Source organism: Seriola aureovittata, chromosome 8 (genome assembly GCF_021018895.1).
Source record: "Seriola aureovittata isolate HTS-2021-v1 ecotype China chromosome 8, ASM2101889v1, whole genome shotgun sequence".
Classification (NCBI taxonomy): Eukaryota; Metazoa; Chordata; class Actinopteri; order Carangiformes; family Carangidae; genus Seriola; species Seriola aureovittata.
Genome location: NC_079371.1, coordinates 11,305,689 through 11,324,474, shown reverse-complemented (window position 1 = coordinate 11,324,474; position 18,786 = coordinate 11,305,689). Strand labels below are relative to the sequence as shown.

Genomic DNA, 18,786 nt, shown 5'->3' with positions numbered 1-18,786 from the left:
ACTGGAAAAATACTCAGTAGATTACTTGATAATGAAGATAATCAATAGTTGCAGACTTATGTTAGTGACTTTGCACTATTATTCCTTTATTCCAGGTACTTGTGGGTGGGGTGGGGGTGGTCATTGAACATTGGGAGATAGATCTTGAAGTGGCATGAAGTGATGTCTTCTGTGTTTCCTTCAAATAACACTGAGATGAATAAATATGGACAATATACAAACAACAAAGCACAAAGAAATTACATATCTGATATGTTCTCAGTGTAATGGTGCGTCATGGAGAAAAGTTATCACTGGATGAAAGCTTGCAGTGATTTCACCCAACCTTATCAAAAGTAACCAAGAAGCCAGGGGCCTATTAACCATCCAGATGGGTCCCTCAATTAAAGCAAAATGCTGTTTTCCAGATGGTGGAGCATCTGACAGCACTACACAAGAGCATCTATCCATATAACAGGTTCTCAAGCAACTGATGCCATTTGGCAAAAATTCAGGTCAACATTCGGACTAAACCAAGCTACTTTCCCTGAAATCAGGGACGTACTGCAGCATAATATTAATGAGAAACAACAGATTTTATTTGCTTCTAAAGTAAAAAGTCTTACACTTATTTATTTTCAGCAATGTGCAAGAGTCAGGTTTTGCAGATGGCAAGCTGTACAAGAATATTACACAAAAAACATCAAGGGTAAGCTACAGAATGCATTTTGAATGTAGTAGCTGGTTCAAGGTCGGTGTGTTCACATTAAACAAAGAATGGTTGTGAATGTATTGCTAAAAAACAAAAAAGGAGAGACAATACTAAAAAAGAATCATTTCAACTTTCGCTTCTCTTATTCTGTGGCATCTTCTCAACATGTTTCATGACAAGGTACTACAGATAAAGTATTTTGTTTCTGCGATGTAAAAAATTTAGTGGATATCTCTCACCAACCTCACAGATGCGTGTGCATTAAAATGATCCACTGTCAGTTTTTTTTTTTGTGTGCAATAAACACACCATGTTCCCTGTTAAACATGCACTCGGACAAACTACTGACACTGCTTCTGGCAGGGCATTATTGCTGAATGGACAAGACTATAAGTAAAAAAGCACAATAAACACACATAAATCTATATACATAAAAACATAGTCTGATCACTTGCAAGCTCACTTGGAAAAGAAGAGGAGATATGTGCAATATGTACAAGTCTTTTAAAAAATGAGTAAGATGCAAGTGGTTGTTTTTCCTCTCCACTGAGTTGAGCATTTACCTCTGCTGTGTGTACAGCCTGTCGCCTGTTGTCAGCTGTTAGCTGATGTTGCTCTGAACAAACTGGGCCCATCGCCAAGGAGGGGTATTGGGGTGCATTTCCCGCCCTCTTACAAACCCCTCCACCTCCAAAAATGCATTTTCAAGTAGGAACAAAAAAGACTTATTAACAATTAGTGCATCCACTGCAACGTGTGAGGTCTTTGTGAGCACCGAGGAAAGCTTTCACTGACCACTGATTGATTGCTGTGCCTGCAGGTAACCCAGAGCTGCAGACAGCTGCAGAGTTTCCACACAGAGACGTCGTCATTCATAGCTACAAGAACTAGGGGTGCTGAGGGTTCTGCAGCAACCTGTCTGTCTCGTTATACCCCACTCTCCAAGTCCCTGTCACCCAAATTAACCTTTGTTTTGGCCTAGAGATCTGTTGTGACAGGAAGGTCTGGACTGGATTCACACAGCCTTTCTAGCATGAAAATACATTTCCAATTCAGCTTTGAACCAGCGGCAGTACTTTAAGTATGGTTTTGTCATGAGTTACGACTTTGTGTTTATTTCATCCTAAACAAGCCATTTTATACTGTCATATGGTTTAGTTGATATAACGTAATATGCTGCTGTCCAGATGTGATTTACTATGTGGCAATGTATTATGAATGCAAGTTTTAGCCCAACTGTGAGTTTTGGCTAAGTTACAATTGCAGTGCATGAATAAATTGTTTTAGCAAGAAAACAACTTTGAAAAAATATTGTGAATCTTGTTTATGGATCGTGATGCAACATCTCACAACATTTAAATGAAAAAAAATTTCAACAGTATTGTTGAATGATAGAAATATCGACAATATTTCACATCAATATTTCAATGAGGAGGAAGAAAAAAAACGCCCGCCTGCGGAAGTGAGATGCCCACCCTTTCAGTCTCCTCTGGCTAAGGGGTTGGGACAAACTGTTTAAGTCCGTCATATCCCTGACTGTACAGGTACTCCAGGTACCAGCTCCATGGCTTGGAATGCTGAAACACACACAGAAACACACACAGTCACATCAAAGACATATGACCAGTTCTGTCATCAAAGAAATGTCTTTTAATCTTTGAAACATGACTGATGTACACCTAACGACACGTGAAGTCTATTACAAATGCAGAAATAAAAAGGAGACCCCTCATACCTTTATGGAATTGAAGTCCATGTCCTTTCTCCCTGGCCAACACTGATAAAGAGGGGACATTAATACTCATTGTCAAGATCACTGCTGGATGTTGCAATTCGACCAAACCAAAAAAAGGTGCTTGTATTATTAAACATGATGAAAACCACCATCTCGTGCAGCTCCCATTAATAATAAAATGACTTTCTGTATTAATGTATCTTCTATGAAAGATACATTAATACCACATTTGTCTCCTTGTCCTGCCTGTACGTCTATTAACCAAACTCTACAAACTGGCTGCATGCAGATAAATCAAGTGCCTCTTACAGTCTGAAAATAAACACAGGCTTTGGAGCGGGTTTTATATAAACGTGCAAGCAAGCATTTTGTGGGCTGCAGCAGGTGGGACCCTTCCCACATATCTCTGTAAAACACAAATACACAATACATATACACAAAAGAAACCCTAGATGATTCGCACTCACCTGCCGGTGAAAGTCGACAGCGTAGCTCATGAAAGCAGGGTGGTGGATGAGATCGAAACTTGTCCAGTATTGTGGTACATTGCTCTTGAGGAGCAGCTCCTCTCCCAGCTGTACACCCATACCTGGATTAAACATTTTGGAGTTCCACAGGCAATTGACCATGACGACCAAGTACTGGTTGAACTCACGAAACGTCTGGCGGCTGATGTGAAAGGCCTGCTAAAAAAAACAAAAACAAAAAAACAGAAACAAAGGAAGCAACAGAATCAGAAGAAAGAATTATAAGAAAGTGGAGAAAGAAAGACAGAGTCCAAGTAAAAAACTGCCCACATTTAGATCATTTCACATCTGACTTTGCTCTGCTGATTAATTTGCATGCAATTTACCAAGTCCATTTTTTCTTAATAAAAAGTGCCACTGACATTTTCAGGGGAGCGTACTGGCTGCCTGACATGTACTTGTAAATTCAAAGCTGCCGGTGGCAGCTGTATTAAAATCAACATCTTTTCAAGTCCTCGTCTGAGAGAGTATTCAAGTTAGGTGGATGCTTGTGGATTCTTAAAGAGCTGGACTGGGATATGTTAACTTAAAAACTAGTGCAGTGAATCAAAGGCTGTACAAACAACAAGCAATTTTAGAGGACAGTAGCATCTACAAAACTTAAATGTAATAAGAGGAAATGCACTCAAGATGTGGACATGCATCTCTTCTTCTCTAGTCAGTGGCTAATATGAAAGGATTTTACCCGCACATTGTCTGTCAAGTACTTGTAGCAATGGACCAAAATGTATTCTCACAGTGTCACTTTGATGCATTTCACAGCATAGTTTCATTTGCAGATATGTATAGCAAGAATGAAGCAGCTTGGTTTTACCTCTGTGACCTTTTCTTGAGTCTTCGCTGATGTCAAGTTCACCTTGTATCTGAACAGAAAAGAGGTAGTTAAAGACCAGTGACCTCTGTGATCAAGAATGTCTGCAAAACAGTATGTTCTCTGTGGTCGGTCAAAAAACATTATGTTATTACCTTCCAATTTTCTTTTTCTATGGCATTTTTACACTTTGGTAAAATCATTTCATAACCCTGGGGTGTAGTCAATTAGCCGACACTGTAAGGATTTGTGTTATTAAAGCCCAGAGTTATAAATGGCGCTTGAATTCTACATAGAGGAGGAGAAGAGGGCTTAAGTGTATTGCCTCTTAGCCGCTCATTATCATAAATAATAAATCACCATGTAAGTGCAATGAAGCCATTTGATTCCAGTTCTGTTCTGTCATCAAATATGAATAAGCATATGACATACATCATTACGTGTGTAGCTAACGTATGCATCAAGACAAGCTTATGGCAGGCTGCAACATAGATATGAAGAGTCCTCACCTGTACATGATGAAGGCCAGTCGGTCCACGCTGACAGGGTCGAGGGAAAACAGGGCTGGGTAAAAAACTCCAGGTGGGGGCATCACCACGAGGGGGAGCCCATACTTCAGAAATGTGTCACACACCTAGGAGACAGAGAAATATATAGTAACCACCCACAGAAAGTTAAAATAGTGAAAAGTAGATACTTCAACATGGAGCAGACCTCACATCTGAAGCTTTTATTATGACTCTGCTTTGATAAAAGTGGGTACAACTCATCTGTGCAGCTATTCTCGGTATCCTATCTTCTTTATCCATTTTTTTTGTGCCAAATAAGGGAACTACTGTTTATGCTGTGCAGTAAGTCTCTCTGTTGTTAAGGTGTGTACTGAGCACGGAAAAAGAACCTTTATACGCTCCTTCTGATGCTCCTGAGATAAAACTTTATGAGAAGTTGCCAAGCAACCAGAAGAAGTTACTGGTCCCGGCAAAAAAATAGTTGGGCACATAATACTCAAGTAAAACAGTAAATGGACATTTTTACATTTCAGTTTTTTGTTAATCAGTAAGTGTTAGAGGAGCTGGTAGGCCCTCAGACAGAGCCAGGCTTGCCCCTGCTGTTTCGCCTTTATGCTTAGCTAAGTAAGCTGGCAGCTGACATTTGGCATACAGATATGACAGAGGTATCAATCTTCTCATTTTACTCCCAGCAAGAAAGTGAATAAGTGTATTTCCTGAAATGTCAAAGTATTCCTTTAAAAGCATTTTCTCAAACCAGTCTAACTGTTCCTTGATTGGAGTATTATTAGGATGGATCTGTTTTTACTTATCCTCATTATGTGTTTTTTGTAAATCATTTGTAATCTGCTGCATATCTGTGTTTATACACCTTATTATGGTATACACTATTTATTGCTGTTATTTTATGAATCTTACATTATCCTTATGGTCTTATCCATTCGAGCATTCTCCCCTTTTTTGTCTGACTCATTTCAAGTCTGTCCCATGTGTTTTGTAAGGTTTATGTTTTATGTTCTGTTTGCTATTATTAACTTGACCAGGAAACCCCTAAAAATAGATTTTTAATCTTAGAGAGGCCCTTGCATGGTTAAAGACCCCCTCCAGACATGTTTTAAGACATAAAAAATACTTTGCTTTGAATAATAATGTCTCTGATACGATTTTTCCACAAAAAGTTAAATTACCATGGCTAAAAAAGATCTGAGGATCTATAAACATGCAAATATTTTTCTTTTCAAATGTTAACTGTTCAACTAGACACAAGTGGTCTCCTACTTCACTGAAGAGATTCATGTTCATATATAGGCGTCTCAAACTTTTTAAGATTTAAGTTTCCCACAGAGAATCTTTTTCCTATCAACAGACAGATGTGAAACAATCAGTCTAGTGTCAAACTCCATATATACACATCATTCTGCACAGTGAAGGTCAAACATCCAATTGAAGTAACAACAAGTCAAATACATCTCTGAGTGCAGGAGATCAGCTCATTTACCGCCTCATAGAAGTCCAGGATGAAGCTGAGGAGGAGAGAGTGACAGCCTTCAAGCTGAAGGCCCACAGAGGCCAGACGACCTACGAAGTGAACCAACTCCATCACTGAATCCTTGAACCCTGACAGAGTCATGTTTCTGGGACACAGGGCAGAGCAGAGAGTCAGACACACACTCTAATGGAAGGACAAACACTTAAATGATGACACTGCAACACCAGTCATCTGATTTTCCCATGGAGTAAGACTCAGTGACTCAATCAAATCAGTCAAAGTGGCAGCTCACTACATTAGTAAGGACAAACACTGGATCAAGACTCGTGTGAGAAGCACACAAACACACAATCAATTATTTCTACATTCATGAGTACCAGAGGTTAGTTTTCAAATGGTAGTGAATAAAAATGGATCCCTCCACTTATTGGATCATTTATTATGGGATTAAACAGGTGAGGAGTCAATACTGATGAAGCCCAGGTATTTAAACATAACTGACAATAACTCCACCCTTTAATTATGGAAATCATTTAACTGGAAATTTAGACTGTTTTTGTCTATAAAAAAAAAAAAAAAAAAAAAAAAAAAAAAAAATCAATTATAAGATGTGATGAATAAATGGGTTCAAAACACAACACGTTAATACAGACCATAGCTGCTTTGGTTGCTGGTGGATAATGGATGGCTTAAATTAACACTATAAAGTTGCTGTATAGACCAGTGTGAGGGTTTCAGTCAAGATTTGATAGGACAGCATAAAAAAAGCCCAAAATGCTGCTAAAAATTAATAGTATTATTAATTTTAACTAAAATGTCAACTGAGACAGCTATAATGGGATTTTTTTTCATTCCACTAACCCACAGTAAGCAAAACGGAGCCAACACCTCAAGATATTTATTATAACTGGAAGAACTGAGGTGTGAGAAGACTTTTTTGGCTTAAAAGTGAAAACTTAAAGAGCCATAACCCTTATGCTCTTAAGTAAATTCACAAAGTGTTTCAGGTCTATTGCTTGTTTATGCTCTGGGCATAAACAAATAGCAGAAAGTAGCTGTGAGACTCACATGGAGGTGTGGCTGTTGAGGCTGATGTCCAAGTCGTCCTCCAGAGCATACACTGAGTGCCAGGTCAGCCACTTCAACAGCATATTGCTTAGACACTCCATCAGTCCACACTGCAGACACACAGACAACAAAGAGGAAAATCATTAAACATACAAGAGTTTAAACACTAAGCTAATCAGGACCCATAATGGGTGCTTTAAAAATACTCTATTGCATCTGTTCTAACAAATGATAGTAGATAGTTTTGTAACTCAAATACAGTAGCAGGAGCAAACTCATTCTGCATCAGAAAGGAAAACCTACCTTAAAAAACAGCGAGGATGTGAAGAAGAGCTGCATGAGTGGCTCAAACAGAAGCCGTCCGATTTCTGAAGAGGGGGGAGACAGAGGGTTACAGCGGATCTAGCTATATAAATGCACCACAGTCACAATTCCTAGTAGATGGAACAACATGACAGGCCTTGTCGATATGGGACCATGGCTGACTGGCAGACTGTGGAAAACTCACGGGAACTGGGGACAACAGGAATGTTGCTCAGCAAGCTGAGGATCTGTGGGCGGAGCAGGGAGCCGTCCCAAACACTGAGGAACTTGTAGAGGAAAGCCTCTGAACTGGAAAACGATTCCTGGTGGAGAAATGTGGCAAATCAAAAACACTGTAAAGTCATAGTCTGACTGTGGCTTTGCAGCAGGTGTCAGCTAGGCATGTGGGTGCAGAAATAATGAGTGACAGGTGTGGGGCACTAGAGAGGTAGTCCTCGGGGCTTGAGAGCTGGGGCTCACCTGGAGAAAGTGCTGTGAGGACAGTAACTTGTCCAAAAACTGCAGAGCTTCTTCTGAGGTCTGGGAGCCTCCTCCATCACCGCAAAACAAAAATTCTTAACAGAAAGAGCAAAAAGGTATTTAGTAAGTGAAAAAGTCAAGGGAATAAAAAGAGAAAAGCAGAATATTTCAGATGTGCTGCATCTTCATACAGTGAGACCTCCCCCCACAGTCTTTTTTAAACCCTTCTCTGAAAGAACCCCTTTGATATGCCAACTAGGTAATGTGTGATGGTTCAACTCAAGGTCAGCTTCGCTTTGGATGTAACTTCCTGATAGAAGATGTCACAGAACAAAACCCCCCCCCCCCCCCCCCCCCCCCCCACCACACACACAAAAACACACAAACACAGACACATTTACCTTCATGGAGAGCGTAGCCTAGCCAGAAGTTGAGGCGTAGGAGGGCAGACTCATCCTGTACACAGTCAAGGTACTGCAGTGCCAGACTGGAACCCAGCAGTGAGCCCATCTGAGCAGGCAGCTGGTGGAGGTAAAATTAAGAAATTGAGAACATATGAAAAGTATGATTGAGATGCTAAAATAATCAAATATCCATAAATGAAAGGCAGCGCTGATCAGAGCAGTGAGAAAAAAAAAAAGAAAAAATCATATTACCACATAACTTTGATAACAAAGTCAAACACATTTTAAAAAGAAACAAAAAGTTGATCTGTGAGACTGATTGTCTCAAATTGGTTCCAGATCAATCTGTTTCCCTGCTGAAGAATAAGAAAAAACTAATGCTTTTTTTCCTTCTTTTCACTGAGTGTGCAAACAATCAGATACTAAGTTAATTCATCAGTATCTGGTAACCCCCATAATGTCAGCACTGGGACATTTCTTCCATCACTCTCTGTACTTTATATAGCCCATTATTGTACATGAACAGCTGCCTCTCAATAACAGTACTGTGTTCGCATAATAAATAAATCAAAGTGAGAAGAAAACAGACTGTGAATGGACACAGTTCAGCTCTTCAATAATTATGGAGAAACTCTATTATTAAACAGAGAAATCACCATTCTGCTTATGACAACGGGAGCGCAGGAGTTGAGGGAAATCACCATTGATGCTTTGTCAATACCTTTGTTGAATAGTTTTATGAGTGTGATTGTACTCCAACGTCTTTCCTAACACATGGCAAAGTACAGCTTACTTGGCCATAAACACAGCTGATGCTGTCCAAAATCTTTATTGCTCATGTTGGTTTTGTGGGCAATGAAAGAGGTGAATTTATGTAGCATGACGCATAAAAGTCTGCAAGCCATTTAAAATGACTTATATTAGTTTATCAGGTCACTGAATCTGCAGGGCAATAGACATTTATGGAGAGGGCTCTTTAAATGACCATTTGCTTTGTAACCAATGCATTACTCAGATATATCTAATCTCAGGTTCTTTTGCTTTCATTGTTCATATAGGATAGATTAAGCCACTGATGATATCTCCAAAAAGAGCAACACTCTGTTTGAAAAACAAATCACAGCAAGGTGCTCATGAAAGTGCTTTATGCTCTAATCTAATAAACTAATTACAGCCCCGGGCCACCTCTGCTGTGGTTTCTCTAGGACAAAGTTGTTAGTGGCCTGATACATATGTACAGATAAAATTGTAACAGTGGCACAGCACCACCCAGTGGCTGTCAGGATACATCACGATTTAAATGCACTGGTTATGCATCCTAATGGCATGGAAAAACTGGCATACATTTTATTCTGCTGCTTAAATAATGAATGATCCTCATGCTTAAATGATATTCTATCTGTACCCAGTCCAGGTGCGATTGGGCTCTGAGACTAAGAGCTGAACTGTAGAAGATGAGGTAGATGGGAGTAGAAAGAGTGAAAGACTGAAAAGAAGCAAGACAGTGATAGGGGTAGGGGCGGCCCCAGTGTTAGCACCCTGCGGATGTAGAACTCAGAGATTTTTCCTAGGAGGTATCACCTCTATACGGTGCATATTTTCCAGCAGCTGAGTCAAGGAGTGGAGCTGAACCAGGGGGACCACCTTTCTGCTGGAGGACAGCTCAGTCTGGGCCTGCTTATTGACTAGAGAACTCAAAACCGGCAATTCCAGGTGGCAGTGTTTCTGAGAAATAAAGCACAGTAAAAACAGACAATAAATAAAAGCTATACAACTGCTCAGAAGAACAGATTAAAAACAAATACTGTACAGTAATTATCATTTAATCTGCATTTGTTTTGTCAATTAAATATTTGAGAATTGTGTCTCCGTTTCCTCAAGGTAACGTCTTCAAGCTTTTTATTTTGTTCAATCGATAGTCCAAAACCCAAAGATATTCAATTTACAATGGAAAAACAGAGAAAACCAGCAAATCCTCACATTTAAGGAGGTGGAACGAGCACATTCTTGTCATTTCTGCTTGAAAGGTATATCAATCGATAATCGAATGCAGGGATGGAGGTGGGGCTGTCAAATATTGGAGTGGCAATAGCAAGCTGCAGCAATAACTGCAGTGTAGCAGGAGTGATTGCAAACACAGTAAAGATTGCACCTGAGAAACAAACATACATACCCTTTTCCTAGGGTTGGTCTTATCTTTAATTGTGAAGGGCAGACTGGTGCTGGAGGCAACCTGGGAACCATTCCTCTTCTGGACAGCAATCAACGCTGATTTCCAGGGGGAATTGTAGTTCCTAAACCCACTCTGTGAGAAAACAGAAAACATACAATTTTATTGTTGCTTTAGGGATGATGGTCCTATGGTAGTATAACAGCAGAACGAGCATTAACTGTCCATGTACAAACCCTCATCCGTGATGGAATGGAGAGAGTCACGAGTTCAGGGCAAAACACTTTGTAAAGTGACAGTAGGTGCAGGAGGAACGGCTGCCTTCCCTGAGGAAAGACAAAACACATCTTGCACTCGATATCTTCATTTTGATTGATGTTTCCTAATAATGCAAAATATGACTATAACCAAGGATATGAAAAGGGTAATTGTACATGGGAACAATAAACAGAGCACAGGGAAAAAAACACATCATGCAATTTATTTAAGTCAGTAAGGAAATAATGTGTTGTTGTGACAAATGGCCCTAGAGGACATCAAATCAGCAGGATGTTTACCAGTTTAGACTGTAGCTCCAGCAGCTTTCTGACTCTGAAGACTCGTACTACAATGAGAAAATGAATGAAGTAATCAATAAAACTCAGAGAAGTGGTGAGAATACTAAAGAGAGGAAATAACAGAGTAAACAAGAGAAAATATGGGAAATAGCAGTAGAAGAAATAGCAGTAGAATTATGGATCATATTTCAGGTATGAAAATGTTTAACTTACCACTTTCCTTTCTGGTCAAAAGGTACAACAGATGGCAGATGAAAGGACACTGAAAAAAATGTGACAAAATATAATGACTTCACATCTCAACTGTTGTTCAGCAGATCCCATACCACATTATAGTGGAGATGTCATTTCATCACACACTAAAACACTAGGGCCTCTTCGAAGAAGCAGGCTCATGGAGTTGTCTCGATGACTTTGCAGATTAAAGCCCTGAATACATCAGATCATTTTCAGTTTCAGATTTGAGGGGATTTTTGTTTTTAGCAGTGTAGTAACAGATAACTCAGGGCCCTGGTTATGAGGCCCTTTGCTCCTAAATGGATTAACTGCAACAAAATAGAACAATACAAACATCTTTGTAATGTATCAATCATAGACCTAAATCATATAAACCCATTATCCATCTTTCCAGTGAGGCTGAAATTAACCTTTATTTATGACACCAAGTCTGTGTCAAGGCACAGCTATCAAAAACAAAGAGGCATTTGCCCTTAGTCTTATTTTAACAGCTCTGGCAAATAGATATAAATGTAATTTAGATGACAAATAACCTTAGAGAACCTTAAATTTGTGTAAAAGTGAAAATGAATAGTATACTGTACACATTTGATTTGATGCCATCACATTTTCTAAACAACTTATTACAACAACACAAAGATCATCAGCACACATACCAGATTTTCATCTGTGACAAAGCTGAAGATGAAGCCATAGACAGCTCGAAGTTGGTCCTTTGCATCAATCAGGTCAAATACGGTCAGCACCCACTTTATAAAAAGAATCTGAATATTGTACATGCAAGAGAGCACATGGATTAACTATGGCACAATCTTAGCAATGACAGAATAAAGAATCACAAGCAGGTAAACAAACACTCACTCCATCTCAAATATCACATAACACCAATTCATCTTTGAAAACTAAAAGAAGCTAGTTTTTGCAATCTTTTTATTGACCGAGTTATTATATCAATGAAAAGAGTTGTTATATTATGCGTGTACAGCTGATAATACGTCTCCTCCAACCAACATACTTAAAAATTACTCATGAACACAAAACAGTTTCAAAGAAATCAAATCAAGATTTACTCCCATCAACATGATGTTACAATGTAATTGCCCACTATCCATCAAAATCTTAATGCTTTAATATTTTTAAGGGCAAACAAAATTATTTGCACTTACTTGAGTGTTGATGGGTATTTTGCCAACACCCAGCCAAACCACCGCACGAACAACGGCCTCCTGTGGCACCACAGTGGTAGGAATCAGACACTTCAGCACCCGGACACATGGAGCATTCCCTGCACAGAGAAAGTCACAGAAACAACATCAGTTAAAGGAAGCATATGTCAGGACTGACTGTAAAATATGCCAACCGTCCAATACATTAACTAACAATTTCTCCTTTGCACAGATATTCCTATACTTTAGATAAGAATGAAAGAACATTTTTGCGCCATGCTGTGTGAAATATATGCGCTCTCACCACACGGATAAGACATAACAACATATCTATAACATAAGTAATGTTTGACTCCAGCATTCTTGTCAATTAAAACACTAATACCAGATGGTAATACATTTCAAACAGAATGGCGACTCAGTGTCTAAGACTTCCAGGTTAAGTTCATTTTGTTGGCGTCAATTTGACTAAAATGTGATTGAGAGTGTGCCGGATGTTATCCCTGTTGTAAACTGGTAATCTGTCAAATCTGTCTTGCTTGGTGTGTGATGGGACAGGCTCAAGCCCACTCCAACCCTGTACAGGTTAAGTGCCAAAGAGGATGGATGGTATTACAGCTTTCACTATCACATGATTGGCCTTCACAAACATGTCCTTTCCTTCTGCAAGACATTCAACAATTACAGTAATACCTAGTACACTGGTGCTGTTAAGTGACTGTCTTACCCATACGGAGGCTCATGGCAAACTCCAGCATAATAGAGATGGCCTCTGGGGACAGTCCTTTACTGTAGGCCACCCTCTCCACAAGCACCAGGTTCTTCTCAAACTCATCGTTCCCAAACAAAGGAGTACCTGCTTCAACTACAGGAAGAAGACGTAACGTCACATCAGAACATGGATGTATGAGCATGAGAAAGTACAAATTCTCTCAAAATTTTCTGCGAATATGGTTTTTATTTTGTTTATTGGTTTTTATTGAAGCAGCAATAGACAATCTAGTTCGGTCCTAACAATAACAATGACAAAAACAAGCCGGGAAATTGCCAGGGAAATTGCCAGGGAAATTGATGACATGAAATTTAAAGATTGTAAAGGCTAAATCCATCCAAACATATTTAGAAATTTAAACAGGTCTCTTCTTGTTGAACATCAAATAAACATTGAAGTGATGAAATGATCTAAATAGAAATCCCCCTTGACTAATGCGATTTGCAGTCTTCAAATGTCTTTATTTTGTCTGACTTACAGTCCTGAATTCAAAGATATTAAGTTTAGTTTACCATCGCCTATGACAAAGAAAAGCACCAAATCGTCACAGTCGAGAAGCAGTACATGTTTTCTGTTTGCAGATAATGTTACTGACTTAACCCTAACCCTGTTTGGGACTGTGGTCTGAAAGCTAGGCTAAGTAAGTAACTTAGCAACCATTAGCTAGCAGAAAATCAAAGTTACAACCTAATACCAGTAAAGTAATTTAAACTCAGGTTAACTGAATACGGTTCTTCCTGGCTTATTGTTTCATCCCATCTTTCCTTGCGGAAACGTATAAATGGACAGTTAGGTTGGTAACATTAACGCCACCATCTGCCACCCCACTGGCTCGGTGTTTGTCTGGGCCACCGCCTACCGTCAGAGAAGTACTTCAGGGCCAGAACAAACGGGTCCTCCGCCTCATTTTTCCTCCTCTCCTTTTCTGCGACTCTCAGACTTCTGTTAATGCTCCGGCTGGAAGCCGTTTGGTCGGCTAGAGACGATAGGTCTGAATCCGACGGCGCCGACAGGGTTAGCTTTGTTGCCATTTCTACATTGCTAAAACTTAAAAACACTGTGCCCCACTCCGTCCTCGGCCATTCAAACAAAACTCAAATTCTCCGCGCGACCGTTTGCTCTGCGCCTGCGCAGTATAGTCCATCCGCTTTGTTGCTTCACGGGAGTTGTAGTCCGTCTACCTTCAACCGCTGAAAGACAGCTATTAGGACTACAAACGTCACGTAGCTGTGTCTATCTTAGGGGCTACAAATTTGGTGTTTAAAAAGAGGACGACACAACATTGCTGATAGTCGACAGACGGTTAGTACTCCCTTATAAAACATAAAAATTGGATAATAACGCATCAGTAGTCACAACATTGTTAGGGGCTGGTGAGATATTTAAACAACGCTTCAAGCTGACACTGGACAACATTGCAGATATTCCTTGTAATGATTTTATTTTACCAGGTTTTGAGACATCATTCTAATTGCAAGAGTATTCAAAATGTAGTGTTGGGTGTAATTTAACAACCTCTCTTGGAAACCTCACATAGCTTATTTAAAAGTCAAGTATTTTGAACAAAACAAGGCATATGTTCGATAATAGGGCACTTTAGATGTTGTAGCCTACTTCTCAGTTAGCGTTTTTTAAAGTAGAAATTTCAAACATTTTGTGGTTTCAGGTTCTCAAATTTGATAATTTGCTGCGTTTGTTGGTCTTATTACACAGAGTTTGGGGGGGTTTGAACAGTTAGTTGGACAAAGTGACATCAGATTAATCAATAATGAAAACAGTAGTTAGTCACAGCCCAGATTTCTTGTGAATGTTGTTTGTGGTGCTTAATCATTTGGCCTATAAATATAAGATCATAGGGAAAATGTCAATCACAAGCCCATGTTAACATATTTAAAGGTCTGACCAACAGTCCAAACCCCCAAATATTTGTTGTACTATAACTGAAAATTAAGAAAAACTATAAACCCTCCAAATCTTATAAAACCAAGTGGTCTGAAAATGACAGGCATGGCAACTAGGAAGCATTCTCTGTTAAAATGTACCTTTTGCTCTATGTTGGTCCAGCTGTTCTGCAAAAACAACATCACAATTAGTTCTTTGTACATAATTTTAAAAGTAGGCTACTGTGCCCTTTAACCTTCCCCAAGCAGTAAGATGTAACTGACCTCCAGTCCAGTTTTCATGCTCCAATTTTGTCTTGAGGGCCAAAGACATAACAAGACCCTTGTTTCTGAGTTTTACTGTTTGTCCCCTCACCCCTGGTGTTTAGGACTGGTTCTTTTCCGCCCATGTAGGGTTATGATTAAGAATGGGTTTTCCTATGTTTAGGTTATAGTTTTACAGCCCTTTCCCAGAAAATGCATGTTAAATTCTGTTATCAGAAATCATCTTATAGCAAAATAACATTTTATCATGGTTTTTTTCCCCCAAATTTTTTTCGCTAACTTCATTAATTTCATGCTACATTATACGATTTCTATTATTTGTTCACAAAACTGATTAACCTGAAATGCATAGAATAAGATAAGCAAGGAATCCCTTACAGGGCATGAGGACAACTACATATTTGGGACCAGGAAACTTTGTGTTCATGTGAAGGAGTGTGCCAATATGAAGCAAACAGGGACTGACTAAAATTGTATAACAAGATTACAACACAAAAATCCCACAACAGAACACATTGTTGCAAATTTAAGGGCGGGTTCATTATTAACTTTGAAGGAGATGTAAGAGTGCTAATAAACAAACAATATTTAGTCAGTCTTACCTCCATTTCTTTATTTTAAGTACATCATTTACAGAAATATTGTGAAATCTCAAAACTGACAGAGTTTTATCCCCAAAGCAAAACTGTAAAAGGAATAATTTTTATATCTTTACAGAGAAAAATAAAACCAAACGGATGAGTAGAACCGTTAACAGACAGTGGATAGGTTTAAGATTTCAACTGTGAATTACAAAAGGTAAAATTCCATTTTTAACAAGCAAAAAGACTTCATTGATTTGGTTATGTTCTGCTGTGCAAGCTAGCAGCAGACACCTGAGGCAGCACTTGCTGTCCTTCCCAGCAAAACAACTTCAATGTTATAACTGAACTGAAAGGAGGAAAAAGGCTATTCAGCTTATTTTACTTCAGGAAAAAGGATTTCATGCGTACTTCTGCACAAATCTATTGAGAGGAAAACTGAAACAAAGATTAATATATTCTTTCTTTCCAAAATAGCCTTCTGATAACACTGCACCAAAATAAGATGTGGATATGTAATACTAGTTCATGTATGATTAGTACAAAATTCTTTCAACAGTGCTCCTTTTGGTTTATGTTCTATTGTCTTGACCAAATGAAACATGCTTGAACTACCGAAATTCATAAATTATCAGTCTCTCATACCTACAGTATAAAAACAAATTAGAAAAACGAGCTACAAAGATTCTTTCATGAAAAATAGCATTCTCAAATCAACATAATTGAAATTCACACTTGAGTTAAAACACAAACACAGACACATTTGGACTGAAATAAAGAGGGAAAATGGATTGACTATTGTGACAATGAGCTGAGATCATCAGTTTCCACAGGTATGATTGTCCACAGTTATGTAGAGGATGTATGGATCAGGAGTTCTCAGTTTCACATTAAGAGTGCAGAGGAGTAGGTGAGAGGAATCAGTCAGCCAGCTGGATTGGACGGGGGATGTGTGAGGGCTTTTATTACTGGAAGTGACTGTTTCCTTCAAAATTTGAATTAATTTCCAACAATCCATAGAGGCGCACCAGGTTCCCTTTGCTGTGGCTCGGACCAAAGTGGAAGAAGATCTTAAGACTGCTTGACCTTGTTCTTTTCCTGGTCATTCATGTGCTGTTCCTCTCTGCTGTCCTCTCTCTCTGGCCGGTCATCACTCTGGCGGGCAATAAGAAGTCGGCAGGTGAGCAGAATACCAAAGACTAGAGCATGGGCGTACCGCTTCAGGGGGTCTCCTACTAGCTGGTGGAAGAACAGGACAGCCAGCATGACCAGCAGCAGCAAGAAGTTGGCCACATCCTTTGGCCTGCCTGGCACGAGGGTGAGAACCACACCGCAGCCCACCTCCAGAGAGCCAATGATCTTACGAAGCAGAACTGAGCTGATCCCAATCTTTTTCAGGCCTGGCAATGCCTTGGCGTAGCTCTTGTATGCCCTTTTCTGCAGGGAAAAAGTACAAACATCTTTTTTAATATCGCCAACATTTAACTAAGGTCATGCAAACACCCATGGGTGTCTTTCAGTGAGCCTGTTTAATGAACATGTAAGGTCACCATCCTCAAGTGTTAAACATTCAACTGCTTCTATTTCATCACTGTACAACAACTGGTTGCAAAATTAATCTTGCTAACTGGCTCAAGAAAACCTATAAACCTATACATACACGGTAGGAAGATATCCTCGTTGCTTGTTAGTTAGTATTTTGCATGCCAGCTATCATCATCTTGCACTTAGGACATTTCATCATCAGCAAGTGCATCTCAGAGAATTTGCTCGAATGCGCCGCCATTGCTCTTTAGCTCTGAAGTTGCTCTTCAAATTAAACGAGAAGCTTAGCAAATGCATCATATTTAAATGGGCTACGTAGAGCCAAACATCATCTTTAAGCTAAATTATAGCATGTGTTAAGAAAATGCATTCAGTCATTCATTATTCATTCCGGTTTCAACGTTACTAGCTACAGGCAGACACATTTCGGGTTTTGTTTTATGTGTCCATACGGTTTCATGGATATTAGCTGTGATAATACGGAAATATTTGAAGGGTTATCTTAAAACATACAGGCCAACCTGTGTGCTAACTGTTATTAAAGGCAATGCAGGAGGTCTTGACATTTTAGATACAGGATTATTCAATGAGAAAATAAAGCTTCACACAGGCAGATTAGAAGATCAAGTCGGTATCTAAAGCCTTCATTTCCCGTATCTTTTCCTATTTAGGTCAGCATCTCCACACATTATTTGAGCCTGAGAGCCTTTCTCGTTTGCAGCCAACACAGAACAATGGCCTTTACCCCCCACACTTTATCGTTGCGTTTTACTCACCATTTCACTGTATGCATCTTTGCTTAGTCTCGGGGTGAGCTTAATGGTTCCCATAAACACGAAAAACAAACCCAGAGCAAAAGAGAGGGCCACGATAGTTATTGTCCTTGGTGAGGCCATCTTTCTGCACCGTGCATGTAGCCTGTCGCTTCCCACTGAGTTGAATGAAATTCAGACGGTTTCCCGGCGAAGATGCACCAGGAGGAGGAGGATGGGCTTCTGGCTGAACCACAAAAATGGCGACGTGTTGGACCCCCCCCCCCCCCCCCTCTCTCTGCACTGCATCCAGCAGTAGCCTGACAGCAGCTCAAACACAGCGTTACACGTTCATTTCGACTGTCAATTACATGCATTTGACAGTATTCGGTAGGTTTTTGTTTTACCTTCTATAACTACAATACACCGTCTCTAAAAAGCGGGAACAGCCAGGCGAAGACAGCATAACCCCAGGGGCCCCAGCAGCTAGAGGCACACTTTGTTAAATTAGTTTGGTAGTAAAGCATATCAACTGGTCTGCAGTGGTGGTAGAAGTAAAAAGACACTTAGCTTCAATAAAAGCACTACAACTCCAAAAATACTCATGAAATAATAAGTGTTACTTAGGTATCATAGTATGTTAGGAAAATGTAAAGTTTTAAAAGTAAAGGTTCTCAATGCAGGAAAATACCCATACTCCAACAAAGAAAAACTGTAAAAGAAAAAAAGCAGCTCATTTTTGCCTCCATGTCCCCAAGCAGGATGATTTGGGGAAATGAGGACAAGTTTTTCTTATGTCTGCAAAGAAAAAATAAAATCAGATA

At 39.5% G+C, this 18,786-nt stretch overlaps 2 protein-coding genes across 3 annotated transcripts; both read right to left on the bottom strand.

Moving 5' to 3' along the window:
* Positions 1–104: 104 nt before the first annotated feature.
* On the bottom strand, positions 105–14,010 carry cenpi (centromere protein I). 2 transcript variants are annotated; one of them, XM_056382059.1, is made up of 20 exons: positions 13,779–14,010; positions 12,875–13,012; positions 12,148–12,266; positions 11,638–11,745; positions 10,958–11,006; positions 10,745–10,791; positions 10,424–10,513; positions 10,191–10,322; positions 9,599–9,742; positions 8,015–8,135; positions 7,614–7,708; positions 7,339–7,456; positions 7,134–7,198; positions 6,831–6,940; positions 5,772–5,907; positions 4,274–4,398; positions 3,768–3,816; positions 2,894–3,112; positions 2,427–2,468; positions 105–2,268 (listed from the first exon to the last, which is right to left on the bottom strand). In XM_056382059.1, exons 1-20 carry the CDS (start codon positions 13,948–13,950, stop codon positions 2,185–2,187), a joined length of 2,163 nt encoding a protein of 720 aa, XP_056238034.1. In that variant the 5' UTR covers positions 13,951–14,010; the 3' UTR covers positions 105–2,184. The 2 variants fall into 2 exon arrangements, with proteins under 2 accessions (XP_056238034.1, XP_056238035.1); XM_056382060.1 differs by having other exon boundaries at positions 2,894–3,109.
* Positions 14,011–15,682: 1,672 nt separating this feature from the next.
* Positions 15,683–18,223, bottom strand: tmem35 (transmembrane protein 35). Its single transcript, XM_056382120.1, has 2 exons — positions 17,987–18,223; positions 15,683–17,102 (listed from the first exon to the last, which is right to left on the bottom strand). Exons 1-2 carry the CDS (start codon positions 18,104–18,106, stop codon positions 16,737–16,739), a joined length of 486 nt encoding a protein of 161 aa, XP_056238095.1. The 5' UTR covers positions 18,107–18,223; the 3' UTR covers positions 15,683–16,736.
* Between the last annotated feature and the right edge of the window lie 563 nt (positions 18,224–18,786).